This window comes from Hyla sarda, chromosome 9 (assembly GCF_029499605.1).
Source record: "Hyla sarda isolate aHylSar1 chromosome 9, aHylSar1.hap1, whole genome shotgun sequence".
In the NCBI taxonomy this organism is placed as follows: domain Eukaryota; kingdom Metazoa; phylum Chordata; class Amphibia; order Anura; family Hylidae; genus Hyla; species Hyla sarda.
The window spans coordinates 21,317,166-21,336,107 of NC_079197.1; the positions used below are offsets into that span (position 1 = coordinate 21,317,166).

Consider the following 18,942-nt stretch of genomic DNA (forward strand, 5'->3'; position numbering starts at 1 on the left):
TGAAAACATATACACACACGTTTTTATGCCATTCTAATGACTGTGATACTATAAAAGAGTATGCGGTTAAAAAAAAAAAATACTCCATGTACGGCAAAAAAAAAAAAAAAACATAGGTTACGGGCATTCAAACAGCGTTTTTGTCAGATGTACAATGTAAAATCAGATGACTATAAAAATAGTATGTCTCAGTCTTGACTATTCTGATGCTACTGCGCATGCACACAAAAAACATATGTTTAACATTTGACTTGTACAGAGAACTTTGCAGAGAAGTTGCGCACAACTCGCATCGCGGTAAGCATTGGTATGAAACCTATAAAGCTTTAGGCGAGGAGGGCTGTATGGCAACGTTGGTCACACTGTAACGTTGCACCTAACGATTGTCGGCGTGGCCGCATTGCGACATAACAAGATCGTGACAAGACAGTCGCATAAAAATCGAATTCAATAGCTTTTTTACGGCTAGTCACACACACATGACTTTGCCAGAGTTAGGGTACGTTTGCCAAAGGACCCCTACAGGGTGACTCAGATATGCCTGCTTGGAGCGGCAATACGCCGCTATGAGCAGACACACTGCTGTGATGTGCGAGTTGCCACGCATGCGCGGTGTACTCGCACACATCATGGCCACTCCCCCTGCATCCTGAGCTAGGCCGAGAGCAGCCGCGATGGGAGTGAGTATACAGCGCATGCGTGCGGCGACTCGCACATTACAGTGTGTCTGCTCGTAGCTGCGTATTGCCGCTCCAAGCAGGCACATCTGAGGCACCCTTTGGAGGTCCTCCGGCGGTGGATCCGCCCGTCTGAATATACCCTTAGACTAGGCTTACATGGCAATACGGGCAGCTCATGAGCATCTGAGTCACATGACCAAAATTTTACACAATTTTTCACGCCATATTGCAGAGAACTCTAAAGAATGTTGCGGTTGCACAAGACTTACATTTAGGTCAATGGTGGCAAAGTAGCATCCAACCTGCACCTGTTGTGTCGCGTTGCGACACAACAGGTGCAGGTTGGGCGCTACTTTACCAGCATTGACCAAAATGTTAGTCATGTGCAACCGTGACACGTTGACAAAAATTAGATGCCACGTTGCGACCAAAGTCATTTCTCACCCTAGTGTTTTTTATTTTATTTTTACTACTTGAATGGTGCCCCCAGACACTCTTTTGATGCTTCGTTGTTAGAGAAGATTAATGGCAGGTCAAACATTTTTTGTAAGGGTCTATTCACACATACAGTATTGTGCGCAGATTTGATGCGCAGGATTTCAACTGGATTCAGTCAGTTTACATTAAAATCTGCAGCAGAAAATCCTCTGCATCAAATCTGCGCAGAATACTGTGCGTGTGAATAGACCATAATGCTACATACTCCATGTTTTGGACATATACGGCCAATGTAGACACCAGGCGAACGCTACTCTATAGCCATACGTCAGCCATTGCATTGTAAAAGAAAAAAAAAATTATATATATGTATATATATATATATATATATATATATATATATATGTGTGTACCGTATACGTTTTTTTTTCCTTGTGGCAGCCCACCGCTTCTACCATGTGAGCATAGCCTTACTCTGAAGAGCCAATAAATTTATAGGCCTTATAAATATAACATTTTGGCTATAGGACATGGAATCGATATGCTTTAAGTGACGTCACATGAGCTTGCGGCCGCTTGACGCAGCGACATTTTGTATTTCAGTGTTTCCAAACCAGCGTGCCTCCAGCTGTTGCAAAACTACAGCTCCCAGCCTTTGGCTGTCCGGGCATGCTGGGCATTGTAGTTTTGCAACAGTTGGAGGCGTCCTGGTTGAAAAACACTGATGTATGTTAAAGGAATGCTCAATTTTCCTGTCAGAAAACAAACACTATGAATGGCCGCCATTTTGGGGACTTTACTATAAACTTTATTATACATTTATGTGCTCGTTTAATAAAACTTTATTGTCCAGCAGCAGCACTGACAAGATGAGGTGAGAAGAGGCTCATGGCCGCCGGGCTCTCCATGACAGGACGTTGGCAGGGAGACGGCTCGGGAAGCTCTCAGGAAGCCGCCATCTTTTGCACGTAGCCGCACCCTCTCCACGTCTGGAACACAAACACAAGCAGCGGGCGCCTCCACATAGCCGATACCGCGTTTACCTGACGCCTGACACATATAACGCTCAGTATGAGCTGTACCAATAGATATTGCCGTTTCACTGCATTTTGCACTACTAGCTCGTGTCATTACGACCCGCAAAATGTTTTATTCTCGTATGATATTATGTGACGTTCAGGTCTGCAGCAGGCGCCATCTTGTTGACCACTCCCCCTTCTAGATGAGGGAGGAAGAGGCAGACGCGATAATGGCGGCGGCTTCTTCCTGTGCGCCCGGATGTTGGGTCAAATACAAAAGAACGACTATAAGAAAAAAGACACCAACAGAGGCTTGTTTTGCTATTAAATCGCACGACGCTGTTCACGCGTTGCACGAAGTCGCCGGCCGCCGTGTCAGGACGAGATTGGCGCGACGTCCTTTATCCCAGTAACTGTCATGGCGCCTTCTTTTTCAGGCGCGGCCGCCATCTTAGACGCGGGTCCTAGCAACGGTTGTCATGGCTTACTGGCACGAGGTAGAGGACGCCGCCATTTTGGTAGCTTTTACCACACCCCATCCCCCTCCCTTCCCCTTCTCTAGCTATTCTTTGCTAGGCGGGAAACATGGCGGCTCATTAACATAAAACGTCAAATACAGACGGAGATTCAGAGAATAGAGAGCGGCCATGTTGTAAGTCGGGATAGTCACAACTATTGTGTTTTTTTAGACAGCTTTGGCTGGGATCACACTGCACTTTTGGCAAAAAAAAAAATAAATGAACGAAAACGCAATACCAATATAAATTAACCCCTTTCATAATAATAATAAAAAAATCACCCCTCAACACACACTGTTCACCTTTTCTAAATTATATATATATATATATATATATCAAAATAAAAATATTTGGCATTGTCCAAACTATTAACCCTTTAAGTTCACAGGGATTTTTGCATTTTTTTACTTAAGTTTTTTTTCCTCCTCACATTCTATTTTCCACCTACAGACCCACATTGTAGGTGGAATGGCATCACTCATTTTACCACCAAGTCTAAGGTGGAAAAAAATAAATACATTTATATAAACATGTATATATATATATATATATATATATATATATATATAATGTATATATATATATTTGTGTGACAAAATTAAAACGAAAATGCAATTTTGCACATTTTGGGAGTATCGGTTTCTATGCAGTTAATTTTTCGGTAAAAAATAACACAATGGGGGGATTTATCAAACGTGTTTAGAGGAAGAGTGGTGCAGTTGCCCATAGAAACCAGATTACTTCTTTTTTCAGAGGGCAATTGTCTTTATCCGGTGTCACTACGAATAAAACAATACCCAATTTATATAGCTGTACTACTTACTGTACAACTGTTTTTTGTTTGTTTTTTACAACATTAATATGCTTAAAATTGGCATGTTCCGACCTCTAACTATTTTTCCGTATACAAGGACCCAGAGATTTGCAATTTTATTGTTCTTTTTTTGATTAGATGGGCTTTTTTTTTTAAATACGTTTTAATACATTTTTATCCTTATATATGATGTGACCCAAAATCAGCCATTATTATTTTTTTTATTTTTTTTGCGTTTATGCCATTCCTCATACAGGATCATTGGGGGAGATTTATCAAAACCTGTCCAGAGGAAAAGTTGCCCATAGCAGCCAATCAGATCGCTTCTTTCATTTTTAACAAGGCCTCTGCAATATGAAAGAAGCGATCTGATTGGTTGCTATGGGCAACGTTTCCTCTGGACAGGTTTTGATAAATCTCCCCCTATATGTTTTAATAGTTCGGACATTTCCACATGTGGCGATAAATTCTTTTATTTTATTAACATGCTCTTAATAGCAGCCATCACTCACATATCAAGCGAGCACAGCTCCTGCAATCGCTTCAGATAATTCTGCTTAGGTTGTTAAAGGGCTAATCCGGCGGAAGGGTTTTCAAAACAATGCCCACTCTGTGCAAGAGAAAACAAAAAACAAAAAAAAAAAACAGCTACTTACCTCTAGCGCTCCTGCGGTGCATCCTGTGTCCTGCTCTGCTCCCGAGGCGATCGTCTTCCTTAAGTGAAGACACCTGTGGTAAAATCACCAAGTCCTAAGCAGCTGAGAGGACGGGCGGACGGTCTTTACCTGCCTCCCTCCCATCCGTTCTGGTGTTTACCGGACGGACATTCCGCAGATTTTCTGCCGCGTGAACTTAGCCTGGATCTGCTTAACTACTTGTGCATCATGATTTTTGCATTAAGAAGTAGAGGAAATTCAGTGAGGAAATCTCCTCCTAAGAGTCTATTCATAAACAGAGGTTGAGGTGCCGTTCTTGTGGTTTTACCACAAACTGCGAGACCTACTGATGTTGGAGGTAAGAAGGATCAGCCATAGATTTCACCTTCCTAAACCTATTCTCAGAAAGATAAGCCACCAGAGGAGTCTGACAGGTGCTTATTCTTATTTTCTCCATTTAGAACACATGATCTCTTGGTTGAGAGTTCGCATGTATGGATGGAATGGTAAAAAGAGATCTTCAACTGGCGGCCGAAAGTTCTTGAAGATATATATGGGTTTTTTCACATGTTCTTAGCTGCAAATTTTTCTGAAATAACAGCAGGATGCAGCATTTATTCAACAATTTTTGAAAGATTAAAAAAAAAAAAAAAAAACTACTGTTACACAGAACAACAATTTATTAAGATTAGTCAGTCCAGGATTTACTGCCGTAATGTGGCAATATAAAAGGGTACCTGTCACTTAAAGGGGTACTCCGGCACTAAGGCATCTTATCCCCTATCCAAAGAATAGGGGATAAGATGCCTGATCGCCCGGGGGTCCCTCCGCTGGGGACCCCCGTGATCTTTCACGCAGCACCCCATTACCATCAGCCCCAGGAGCATATTTGCTCTGGATCAAATCACTGCCGATCACGGGGCCGGAGTATTGTGACACCCCCTCCAATAGGCTTGCATTTGAGGGGGTGGTGTGTGACGTCACACGGGGGCGGAGCCGTGACGTCCCAATACTCTGGCCCCGTGATCGGCAGTCATCAGACCCGGAGCGAACATGCCCCTGGGGCTGATGGTAATGGGGTGCTGCATGAAAGATCATGGGGGTCCCCAGCGGCGGGACCCCCGGGCGATCAGGCATCTTATCCCCTATCCTTTGGACAAGATGTCTTAGCGCCAGAGTACCCTTTTAAAAAAAAAATCTTCTAACATGCCATATGGACATGTAGGAAGTTTTGATTGGTGCGGGTCTAGTTGCTGTGACCCCTACGATCTCTAAAACAAATGGGCATCAGGGATGAGCTGAGTGTTTTTCTCCTTCATCTATCTTCAGCACTGCTTGCCTCTGCTTTCTGAGGGTCACCTGAGGTGTACCAATTTACAGAGAAAGTCAATAGAGGATCTACTTCCTCTGAATCTGTACACTACTCAGAGAGCAGGACAGAGCCCTAGGCTGAGCACTGCTGCCTAATGATTTTAGATAGTGGGGGACTATTGTAACTTTTTTATTTTTTTTATACAAACTAATAACACAAATATTGTTACTTCAATAATAACGCACATTGTTGGAGATTCATCAAAACCTGTGCAGAGGAAAAGTTGACCAGATGCTCACTGGACTGATATATGTACATAGAATTTTTCAATAGTGCATCATTAAAAATTCTCTCTTGTGCTATGAGCCATTTTACAAGATATTATTTATTGTATTATTAGTTATAGGAAAGTTTTTTTTTTTTGTTTCTTAATCTGTTTACAATATATTATTAGTGACTATACCGGCCACAAGGGCCCTGTGGTCCAGTAGTCACATCCTCCACATTTTATGTTTATTTGTAAGTTAAATACCTAAATTTTTTTCACTGTATGACTTTGAGGACTGTTTTGTGACTTAAACTCCGGCGCTAATACATCTTATCCCCTATCCAAAGGATAGGGGATAAGGTGTCTGGTCGCGAGGGTCCCGCCCCCTCCCATAGACTTGCATTGAGGGTGTGGGGCGGAGTGGTGACATCACAATACACACTCATCCTCCAGCATTACGGATAGCTCACAAAGGTGGGTACGCAATGACAGATTGCGGGGGTCTCCAGTGGCGGGACCCCCCACGACCAGACATTTTATCACTTATCCTTTGGATAAGGGATAAGATGTATTAGGGCCGGAGAACCCCTTTAATTGTGGATATTTGCAAAATGACCTCTGTTGTACTGCTGGGTGATTGGGTGCACTGTTATACCTTGGTGCTGAGATACCAAATGTGCCACCTTTATGGTTCATCTCTTGGACCAACCACATATAGCCTGCTGCTGTGTGATTTTCTTTTGGATGTCTGTCCATGGTTCATCCAGTCTTTCACACTATTAATACCATGATTTGAGAACAGTCAACAAGTTCGGCCATTTCAGAAATACTGGCATCACACCTCTGGGCCCCAATAATCTGACCACAGTCAAAGACACTTACATCACCACTAGAGATGAGCGAACTTACAGTAAATTCGATTTGTCACGAACTTCTCGGCTCGGCAGTTGATGACTTATCCTGCATAAATTAGTTCAGCTTTTAGGTGCTCCCGTGGGCTGGAAGAGGTGGATCCAGTCCTAGGAGACTCTTTCCTAGTACTTTATCCACCTTTTCCAGCCCACCGGAGCACCTGAAAGCTGAACTAATTTATGCAGGATAAGTCATCAACTGCCGAGCCGAGAAGTTCGTGACGAATCGAATTTAAGTTCGCTCAGCTCTAATCACCACATTTACCCATGACTGGCAAATGTTGTCTTCTGCTTTGCAGAGGAAAGGTCAATACATTATTTGAGAGTTGACCGCGATGTTACCACCACATGGTGCTGCATTATTGGTCACCAGATGTCAGATGCCAACTGTTCAAAATGCAGATGATGGTTCAGTGTAGACAAACACAATCTAACTAAACTAATAACACACAAACAGTTGAGGCATTGTATTGATCACAATGGGTAAACTCTAACAGTGCAGGAATAAAAAGTAAGTAAAGCTCTTTATAAATCACTTCTTCATGAGTAAATGGGCAAAAGCTGTTTCAATTAAGGAGATGAGTTGAGTAGCAATGTCTAGTTACTAACAAATCAGTTCTTACAAAAGATAGGTTATTGCAAACCATGCTGCAATGCAAACAACCTTGTCTACTAATGGAGAATATTCAGGAGTTTTGCTAATTAATCTAGGAAAAAACATCCTTGCTAAGATCACTCCAAGAGCACTATGGGCAATCTTGAAAGAGGCGAAAAAGAACCGTCGGAAACAGCAAGACTCTAAAAACTGCAAAAAACATTTTTTCCTGTGTCCACTATTGGAAACACAGCAACAAAAATGGTGGTCATGGAAGGCCATCACAAAGAAAGCCTCTAGTGCCCAATAAGGAAAAAAATAAAAAAAAAAACATTGCAGCCAGTCCTAAACTTGCCTGACACCACTGAATGTTTTAAAAAAAATTATGGAAAATGTTTCATGAACAGGTAAGACATTATATACAACAATATTTTTCTAAGAATACTACACAACATCAAAACCTAATTATAACTGTGGGGGGGGGGGGTCATGGGTTGGGTCTGCTTTGCCACCTGCTTTGATGTCTTCCAATTATAAAGGGTACGATGTATTTAATGGTGTATCAAAACAATTTACAGGAGAATGTAAGGGCAGCAGTCCATGACCTTGAGCTGAAGAGATGGGAGGTGATGCAACAGGACAATGACCCAAAGCACATGAAAATGGTAGATAAAAAAAAAAAATTGTGTTTCAGAATGGCTAAATCTGAGTCCTGACAGGACCTGGAGAGTGCTGGTCATTCAAGGCATCCAAAAAGTATTTCTGGAATGAAACACTTTTGTAGGGAGGAATGGTCCAAAAACATTGTGCATCCTAAACATTATGCAATATTTTCAACTACAGGAAATATTTGATGGCAATAAACAGCACAGGGCTTACAGCCTTGTTTAATGTATAGTGCAGAGTACCGAACAGCTGATCGGCAGGGGGTACCAAGTGTTGGCACCGCACCAATGAGTGTGATTGATGGCCTAGAAAACCCCCTTTAAAGTAGTTTTAGGAATCTGTAAAATAGCACAAATAAGATGGTTACTATATTTCATTACCTCTTAGTTTTTTGGGCCATAATGTTGTAAACTACATGTCATATAGAGGATGCCAAGAATCCGGAATCCCATACTAGGATAATTCTTCATTTTGTGAAGAGGCATTTAAGGCTGGCTTCACACTACGGAATTTCTGGGCAGAATTCCCTTTTGAAATTTCGATGCTGCAGAGTCCCATTGCTGGCAATGGGATTTCACTGCACAGAGCACACTGCAGAATTTTCGAGGCAGACTGTCCCCTCAAAAAAATTCAGTCAAAAAAATCCCCTCAAAAAATTCAGCCAGAACATTGAACTTGTTCAATGTACCTGGTGGATCTCCGCTCAGCAGATAACACCATTAGAGATGAGCGAATTTACAGTAATTCGAGTCGTCACGAACTTCTCGGCTCGGCAGTTGCTGACTTTAGCCTGCATAAATTAGTTCAGCTTTCAGGTGCTCTGGTGGGCTGGAAAAGGTGGATACAGTACTAGGAGAGCGTCTCCAGCCCACCGGAGCACCTGAAAGCTGAACTAATTTATGCAGGCTAAAGTCAGCAACCGCCAAGCCGAGAAGTTCATGACGAATCTAATTACTGTAAGTTTGCTCATTTCTAAACACCATCTATGGGAACAGTGATGTCTGCGCGGTCCTACGCCCCAACTGATTCAGTCGGCGCTTCCCACACCTGAAATCCCTGGCCGGAGATTTGAGAGTGTGAAACTGGCCTAGGATTGGTGAATTGTGTATTACCAGTGAGGGTCCATACGCTGTTACTTTTTTGTGCATGAGAATAAGACAGATGTTCTGGGACATCCCACAAATAAAAGCAGTTACACATTTTTGGTAAGCGCATTAGTGATAGTGGCCTATGTATTGTGTTCATGATGCTATTATTCGCACAGCTCTCCTCCTAGTACTAGTCATGTTCCTCCGGTGTGTCTTTCCTTCTCACTCTCCTCACATACTCAGCCAATTCTAATAGAACAGGAGCAAAGTAAAAGTACATGCAGATCTTCTATCCTCTCAGGAATTGCTTCTTTTACCTATTAGAAATATAATAAATCTGAGATCAGCTTATGTAACTTTATAGCCTGTACAGACTTCTAAAGAGTTACACACGGACAAGCTTACCCTCCAGCAGAAATTCAACTGTAGTGTCACAGTTTACGTATCAGTATGGACCTACACTGCTGCATTCCAATTGGTGCTGCCTTGAAAGGGATGCAGTGTGTAAAATGTCCACTGGTTCTCACCCATTAAACTATGTGAGAATTGGACTTCCCGAGGTTGTAATCCTAAATTAGTCTTGAAGAGACAGTGCTGCTATGGACGGTAAGAAGTATAGGCTGGACTAAAGTAGAAGTGTTAACGGGTCACTTAAAAACTAAGAAAGGGAATCAAAAAACTATAATCACTGGCAAGCGATGTAAAAATCCAGGAGTAGAATTGCAAATCCCAGAATGACTAAACAAGAAGCAAAGTGAAAAATAAGCAAGTGTCAAAAGAAAGATTAAACTTGAATCTAAATAGTAAGTAGGGCCTTGAAGGGAATGTACCTCAGACACCAGGCCATGTCCAAATGGAAGATTTGCTTCAAATGGCTATCTAGTTTGACATCACCAGGGGCGTCAGTGCATCAGGGCATAGATTTGGATTTCGACATACTAAAAACTTAGTGCCCAGGGTTCTGCTCCCAGTCACTGCTATGCTCTTGATTCACATGCATGCATCAACTACAAGTCTCCTTATGGGCCAGTGCAATTAGAGTAGGTCCCAGTTTGCTTTGTTGTGCATTTTTCTGCCATTTTTTGGTTACGACTCAGCTTCTCTTTTGGATAATGTCTTCCTGTTTGTATCCAACCATGACCTCTGCCTGATATCTGTTTACAAAAGTATTCTGCCAGACAGAGGAATCAGCTTGCTGAAGCCTCCAATTTCAATGGGATTCTGCTGCTTAGTTCACACGTCAGAAGTTCTGTATCAAAACTTTTGACGAGTAATTTGATTCTCCAATGTTCAAGTCCGGACACTGCACTGTAGTGAATGGGACTAACCTTAATGTCCGCACAGACATTAAGCACAGATTCTGAAAGAGGCTGCAACAAGCGGAATTCCCGTAGTGTGAACGGGCCTAACTGTCGCTTTTGGTATCGTGATGTGGTGTTTCTTAAAGAGTACTTGTCAACAAATAAAACTTTTATTATAGTGTTCCTTGACACATAAATATGTTTAAAATGTAATAGAAAAAACGGCCACTAGGTGGCTCTGTTCTGTTCCCTGCCACAATTAATTCAGTGAGTATTGTCTACTCCCGGCCAGGCAGGAGACCAAACTCAGAAAGTGTTTCTCTGCACTGAGCTTGATTGACAGCTGCACAAAGCCTCACTGAGAGATGCAAAGAGCCTAAGATGCAAAGAGCCTCACTGAGAGATGCACAAGCTCTTGTATTGATCACAGCACTGCAACGATGTGAGGGCAGATGTGGTCCCCCAGCAGGCTTCAATGATGTCATGCCTGCTGGTAAACGCCCACTTTCTCCTGCTGGGAGATTGCACTATGTGAGCAACAATAAAAATATACAGAGTTTATAAAAGCTCTGAAAGGGTGGGAGGGGTGTTAGGAGTAGTTAGGGAACATAGCCTGAGTTTAGAAAAGTTTATTTGGTGACAGGTACTTCAGAGACTTCATGGGTTAACTACCCTGGGTTTCTTGGTGGGAAAGTCCACACCCTCTTATGGTGGTTAAGGGTGGAGCACATACAATCCCTTAGACTCTGCTCCCTGGTTTAGCCTTACACTAAATCCAAGAGTGACCAAGTTGGTCCATTACATGTATCCAGTTGGTTTCCATTACAAGCATCTATTAGAACATGGCACAATTATATACATTAGGGCACCAAAATAATTTCTATTTGCACTGTATCGCAGCAGAGTATGTTCAGAGCCGTAAGATGCTTGTTTGCATGAGACCTTACACTCAAACCATTTTATTTATATTCTATTGCTTTGCAATTTTACTTGCGTTTCCTGAAAATATTAGGAAAGGCAGAAGCTTGTGCCTGCACTTATAACTTCTGCTAAGGGTAAATTAGGGACATCTGCACAAAACAGAAAGACGAGGAGAGTGTAAATTTCACGTTTATGTCATCGATCCTACAATCTTATGTGCAACTAACGCAATGTGGAGGCTGACTGGGGAGTATACGACAGGTGTGGTATTCTTCTAGTACAACAAGTTGTCTGCATCTTGACACAACAACATAATTCCCTTGTATGTATCACTTTGCAATCATGGTGGTGTCAGATGCCAAGAAATGTCACATGGGTTTGCTGTGCGTTAGTTTGCCCCACAACCAACTTAAGTACTTTTTTTTTTTTTTTTCCACACAAAGAGAACATGATAAAAATAAAGTAGAAAGATACTAATGTTCAGGCCAAAATGCCAATTTCAGTAATGACATCCCTCTTATATACAATCTAGAGGACCCTTATTGAGCCTCACACCCAGTGCTGGAAAATGTATGGACAAAGAAGTAAACAATATCACATGCTACCCTTATGTAAGGTTTGTGTCCCCCACTTACTTCTGTTCACAACATCTAGATTAGTGGTCTTTAAACATATAGAATGTATCATTATTGAACAATAATCTCCATTGCCTTGGGGTCACCTTCGATTCTGGGCTCTCACATCAAGACCCTAACCACCACTTGCCACCTTCACCTGAAAAACATTTATCAAATCTGCTCATTCCTCAGTTTTGACTGAACTAAACTACTGGTACATGTCCTAATTTTTCTCTGTTGCTTTACCTCAAACGCTCTTGCTCCCCTCCAATCTAACCCCAACTCTGCTGTCAGACTAATCCACCTGTCCCCCTGCTTCTCCTGCCAATTCCTTCACTGGCTACTCGCTGCCCAACAATTTAGTTTAAACTGTTAACAAGGCCAATCACGATTTGTCCCCCATACATATCTGACCTGATCTCCCGATACCGCCCCTCACAAATGTCAGATTCTTTCAAGACCTCTACCTGTGCTCTCCCCTCGACCACACCTCACACAACTGTCTCCAAATTTCTACTGTGCTGTCCCCCATATGTTCAGCTCTCCTCCACCATCAAGATCTTCAAAAGCAACCTGAAGACCAATCTCTTCAAGACATAATAACCCTGCTGCCACTATATTGCCCAATGAACTGTTGCTTCAAAGATGACCAGCTGTCTCCCTCACCTACTGTTTCCCTTTCCGACCTGCTTTCCTTCCTCCTGTAGATTGTAACCCTCATGGGCAGGGCCCTGGCTCCCTCCATATGTCATTTACTCTGTCATGTTCACTGTATCTGTGTTATTTTAACCCTCATCATAGATACTAGACATGTGCACAACCCAAAATTTTGTTTTGTTTGCTTTTTTTGGGGGATAAAATTTTTTGGGGTTATGTTATACCTTCTGGATACAGTAATTTGATTTTATTCTGTTTTCAGATGCATTTGTATATATTTTTTTCGGTTCTATTCAGAAACTGTTCAGCTTTCGGATGAATTCGTTATTTCAGATCTATACATGTCGTTTTATTTTAGTTTTCGGCCAATTTCGTTATTCGTTTTTAAGGTTATTGGAGATGAAGATTCCTTTTTTTAATAACGTTTTGTAGGGTACCATTAAAAAACTAAAATAAAAAATTCAGTAGTAAAGGAAAAAATTGTATCTAACAATTTTTTTTTATAAGAAATTTTTTATACATTTTTAAACTGGGATCAATTTATGTGGGCGGGCAGGGCACGAAAAATGTAGCCAACAATAATAAAAATGTAGTGTGTGTGTTTTTCCATTTTTTTCTTCATTTTTTATTTTTTTTAGGTAGTACTACTACTCCCAGCATGGAACACACTGTTCCATGATGGGAGTAGTACCTGTACTAATTGACAGATCGCCGGGGTTCGTTGCGATCCTCCTGTATAATGTATAGATGCGGCCGGCTGCTCTTCTATGATCCCCTGCACTGACATATATATATATATATATATATATATATATATATATATATATATATATATATATATATACACACACATATATATATATATATACACACCTATTCATATTTCCCGCAGAGAGCTGTGATTGGCCAGATGGTTCCAGCCAATCACAACTCTCTGTGGGAAATATGAATATGTGTGTGTGTGTGTATATATATATCTCTATCTCAGTGAAGGGAACCATAGAAGAGCGCCGGCCGCATCTATACATTATACAGGACGATCACAGCGGGTGTCAGGAGTGACATCCGCTGTGATCTTTCCTTAACTGCAGGTACTACTACTCCCAACATGGAGCACACTCTGCTCCATGCTGGGATCTGTAGTACCTGCATTAATAGACAGATCACAACAGGTGTCAGAAGTTACACTCACTGCGATCTGTCTATTAATGCAGGTACTACAGCTCCCAGCATGGAGAAGAGTGTGCTCCATGTTGGGAGTAAGTAGTACCTGCAGGTAAGAACAGCTCATAGCGGGTATCACTACTGACACCCGATGCGATCGTCCTGTCTATTGCAGAGAGAGCGGCTTTCTCCTGCGCTCGCATCTCTGTACTATACGCCGGCCACTCACACATTCATATTTCCCTCAGAGCTGTGATTGGCTGCAACCATCCGGCTAATCACCACTCTGGGCGGAAAATAAGAATGATGTTCTATTCACATCACTGGCCGGAGTACAGAGCAGAGATGTGAGCGCTGTATAGAGCTGTTCCACATCTCTACTATATTCTGGATGATCACATCGGGTGTCAGAATGATACCCTGGGCGAGATGTCTATAGTACAGGTACTTCTACTCCCATCATGGAACAGTCTGTTCCATGCTGGGAGTAGTAGTACTGCCTACAAAATGTAAAAAAAAAAAAAAAAAAAAAAAAAAAGTGAAAACACACTATTAAATGGTCCCTTGCGTCTAAATGAAAACGAATTTTGTTTAACAAAAATAACATTTGTTTTCCACAATTTTGTAGGCACGTAAAATTTGTTTTGTTCCGAATTCGGATTCATTCAGATGTAAATATTTTGTACATTCAGATCAATCTGAATGTACAAAATATGAACAATTCGGACAAAAGCGAATTACGTCCGAAACGAATTTCACAAGCCTTATAGATACAGCGCCCTAGAACCAAGGGCACTATAAAATAATAATAATCTAATGGTATCAGTCATTTCATTGCATGTATACAACTATTTTCAGCATCGTGATTAATTAGGTGCAATATTTCTTACAGAAAACTGGATGGAAACTGCATTCAAGCCTACTAAACTGAAAGCCTGTAACAGCAGGGAGCTGAGCAAAGTGCAAGGGAATCTGTGAAAAGCTCCGGCCCCTCCACTCTGCAGCACTAGAACGCCTCTGTGCACAGCCACATTCAGGAAGTTCAGAATCTGCTAGAAACCAACCGGGGGTGGAGGTTAGGACATTAGAGGCGTCCTGGCCTGACTGCTGCTTCTAGCACGCTTCTCTTACTGGTCACAATCCTCAGCAGCCATACTCCACTTTTTGAAAATGAAAATATCAAAAATTACAGCACAGGACCAGTCATTGTGGCATGTACTGGGAGCTGTCGCACTGTGCCTGGTGACTGTAAGCACCGGAGTATTCGACACAGTTAGTACAGAACTAGGTTCCAGTCACTATGCTGAAAAACCTATTCCGGGACTTCCTGGTTACCTCTCCATGCCTTGTAATTCCCTCATTAATCTTGGATACATTATTTTGGGTACATATTGGCTAGCCCAGGATGAAAAGGCTATTGGAGTTGGAAAACAGAATGGACGCTATCTGAAGAATGTCTTTTCCTGGATGGCAATTGTATATGGCCCCGTCCAGTGGGCCAGGATATGGACCCAGACACAACGGGCTGCAGTTCTAGACCAATGGTTTACGTTGCCTATTTTTGCTTGGGCGATTATCTGGGCCAACTCTATACTCAACAACTGGGACAGTCAACACTTCATGGCAGTAGAGTTCCTCTCGTTGAGCAGTTATTTCCTGAGTAACATCCATCCACAAGGATTTGAACTAGCCCTGGCCATACATATCATATGGGCATTCACATCGGGACTGAGACTACAGAGAAAATATGGAGATTCCACCACAAGGGTGCACCTTGTTCTTGCTTTGATATCATGTCTTGGATTTGTTAATCTGAAACTTCTTGATCACTGGCTAGCTCAGTATTTTGTATTTCAAAGACTCACTGGACACTTCTGGTCAAAAATATGTGACATCTTGCAATTCCATTATGCTTTCTGTTTCTTAGCACACCTAGAACACTGCAGATCAACCAAGGTGAAGAAATAGGAATAAAGCCATCCACACAGCCCTACGAGTGCATGGAAGCCAATAGCATATGGCTGTCAATGAAGCTAAACACTGGCTGACCAGAAAAACTAGTCCAGGATGAGTCTTTTTTAAATGTTTTTTTGATTGTAATAATCTTTAATTAAAACCAGTTTTTGTGCACATTACCTTAGCAAGGCCTTATACAAAGACCGTTTTATACAGTTCAGGTCCATCACACAAAAAAAAAAAAGAAAAAAAGTCTCAGTTGTCAAAACAATGGCTACTGTAGCATAGCTGAAAGGTACCGCCAGGTTACAAGTCACAGAAAGATGAAATATAAAAGGTAAACACTGTACCTATACCCACAAAATAGCATAGAATTAAAAGTTCACCTTTAATAAATATAGATACTAAAAGGGTAAAAAGACACTATATCAAAAAGGTAGCCTTCAAATACAAAACAATTGTGTGAATCAACAAACGGGCACATTGCAGTTGGCAATTATTAATCTCATTATCTTCAGCTGTGATTATCTTTTTGTATTAAAGGGGTACTCCGCCACTAGACATGTTATCCCCTATCCAAAGGATAACATGTTTGATCGCGGGGGGCCTGGTCGCAGGGACCCTCTGCAATTTTCCGTGCTGGCGCTGCGGGGGTTACGGTCACGAGAGCGTGGGGCTTCCATAATAGTTATGTCACACCACGCCCCCTCCATGTCCAAGGGAAGGGGCGTGGCATGAATGGAGGGGGGGGGGAGGGTGACGGCTGTGATTGGCAGTCATCCAGCACAGAGCAAAGTTCGCTCCATGCACCAGATGACTGGCGTCCCGCAGCAGTGATCTCAGGGGTCCCCAACAGCCGGACCCCCGCAATCACACACGGATAGGGAATAACAAGTCTGGCAGCGGAGTACCCCTTTTAATGTTCTTTACCCCCAGTATAGTGTCCTGATGATCCCCAAAGCACCTGCCGGAAACAAGTCTGGACTTGGCTGTTAAATTATGTCAATTAATCTTTGTGACTGTTCCTGGGTTTATTTTCTTTGGGGCTGATACTGCATGCTGAACCCTTATTTACGGCCATTGGTCACACGTTCATTATCTTGATGCCCTGCAGTGTGGCCCTGGTTGTTGTGGTTCTCACAATTGTTTTGTATTTGATGGCTGTTAGATATAGTATATTCATATACTTTTAGGATCTATATTCATTAAAGATTAAGGTTATGCTACAGCGATCTCTTGTACCATCAGGTCAGTTTAAAGTGACATAAATAAATGCAGTCTAAATGACCTTCTGACAGGTCACAGGTTCATGTTCAAAGATCCCATTGGCGAGATCTACCAATTGAGTAAAACTGCCCACATACATTAGAATGTCAGTAAATCCCTGTTCTATCATGGAGAAGGATACAAGTATTATGCCTAGCCCTTTGTTATGCTGGAGGGCAGCCACAGACAGACATATAAAGGCTTTGCTCAGACTGTCGCCAATAATCTAACATGCATTCTCCATCATGTAAGTGTTCATGTTAATGGGGAGATTGGCCGATTAGCTTTCTATTGTGTAGAGATGGTTTAAGGTCAGAGGAAGTAACGTTCATTATCCCCCATATAATTAATTATATTTTGGGGGTCCGATCCAATCACTGGATGAAATGCAATCAGAGCTACTTGCAGGTATCAATGAGTGGACTTTCTATGAATAATGGTTGGAAAGAACATTGACAGAGCAAGTTGGTCAACGACAGAACAAGAATTTTTTATTTTTTTGGTCCAACATCACAGGTTATCGTCTAGTGCAGTGTTTTTCAAACAGTGCATCTCCAGTTGTTGCAAAACTACAACTTCCAGAATTGGAAATAGGTTTCAGTCATCTTGATTCATATGCCTGCCACATCAGCTAAAACAGGTAAGCACAAGAAGCTCTACCTCAGAACTTTTCAAACAGTGTGCCTCCAGCTGCTGCAAAACTATATATGTGCAGGATACTGTACACGTGAATATACCCACAAAAGGATAATTTTCATAATTAATTTACTTTTCATGCTCTTAATGTCTACTTGATGCTATTTTAGGCTCTGTTCACATAATATAATATGTGAGAAAAATGTGATTTTCTCTTTTTTTTGGGTGTGTGTGTGAATAAATTTCAAAACTGGGAAGCAAAGGCATAGACAAAATATAAATATAATACATCTGTTCCATCTGGATAAATACAATGTATTGTACATTTCATTCTTTAGCGCATAAAACAAAGAAAAAACAACACTTTATTTTATTTTTCATTTAAAGGCGTACTCTGCTCCTAAACATCTTATTCTCTATCCAAAAGGATAGGAAATAAGATGTCTGGGTCGGTGACCACGGCACTCAGAACGCGAAAGCTTGGAGCCTCAGTGTTTGTGACGTCACGCCCAGCCCCCCCCCCCCCATTCATGGCTATAGGAAGGGTATACATAGCCGTCACGACTCCTCCCATAGACATGAATGGAGAGGGTGTGATGGCTGCGATTGCCCTTCATCCGGCATGGAGTGGAGTTCGCTCCAGGTACCGGATGACTGGGGCATCCCAGCGGCTATACCCCCACGACCGGGCATCTTATAACATTTTAAGGAGCGGAGTACCCTTTTAATGTAATTTTTGGTTTGAAAACCTGTTACTTTAAACTTTTTCCCTCCAACTGCATCCAGGTCATATATCAGTATATACAAACAAGCCAAGTTCACGTTCTGATGTGGTGGACGTGTTGTGTATTTGCTGTGTGTGTTTACCCACTGAGAAAATCTGCAACAAAAAAACATTCACACAATAAAAATAAAAAAAAATTAGGGCATACCGCAATGCGTAGATTAACATCTGCTGCAAGTTTGCAGTGGAAGTTTTCTGGGCATAGCCATAGAAATGTTAATAAGAACCTTATGATGAGCTTTTGATGCGTATCGAGATTGAAAAAGGAACCAACCAACCATCAACAACGCAATCTGGAAAAAAAAACCACCCGATTGGAGATACAGACTTTATACGATGGTAGTAAACGAATGGAATTTTGTCACAAAAAGTGTTGTGGTGAACCCAAAAGGGAACGGGGTTAGATCTTCAGATATGCTATCGTATCAGGGCAGGCATGTTGTGTACGCAAAAGGCAGTTTTTCTCTCCAAAATACGTAATAAACCATAAGTATAGGATTACGATACATGAGGAGCATGCTATGGTGGCAGTTGATAGGAAACACCTGCGAGATCATTGAACTATTGTTCGCACCATACGAAATTGTACTAAAATTAAGATCAGGCGATTGCGCTGTGTTTTTACTGACATCATGCATTATAGCAGTGTTTTCCAAGACAGAGTGCCTCCAGCTG

General features: G+C 41.8%; 1 protein-coding gene across 7 annotated transcripts; it reads left to right on the plus strand.

Moving 5' to 3' along the window:
- Window positions 1–1,702: 1,702 nt before the first annotated feature.
- Window positions 1,703–16,048, plus strand: TMEM187 (transmembrane protein 187). Of its 7 annotated transcripts, XM_056539648.1 has the most exons (3): window positions 4,102–4,483; window positions 7,328–7,618; window positions 14,518–16,048. In XM_056539648.1, exon 3 carries the CDS (start codon window positions 14,796–14,798, stop codon window positions 15,591–15,593), a length of 798 nt encoding a protein of 265 aa, XP_056395623.1. In that variant the 5' UTR covers window positions 4,102–4,483; window positions 7,328–7,618; window positions 14,518–14,795; the 3' UTR covers window positions 15,594–16,048. The 7 variants fall into 7 exon arrangements, with proteins under 7 accessions (XP_056395619.1, XP_056395620.1, XP_056395621.1 ...); XM_056539644.1 differs by lacking the exons at window positions 4,102–4,483; window positions 7,328–7,618 and adding an exon at window positions 1,703–2,634; XM_056539645.1 differs by lacking the exons at window positions 4,102–4,483; window positions 7,328–7,618 and adding an exon at window positions 1,703–2,187.
- Window positions 16,049–18,942: the final 2,894 nt, after the last annotated feature.

Coding starts and splice junctions, on each gene's coding strand:
- TMEM187 (XM_056539644.1), top strand. CDS start 14,796: ATGAAAATATCAAAAATTACAGCACAGGACCAGTCATTGTGGCATGTA.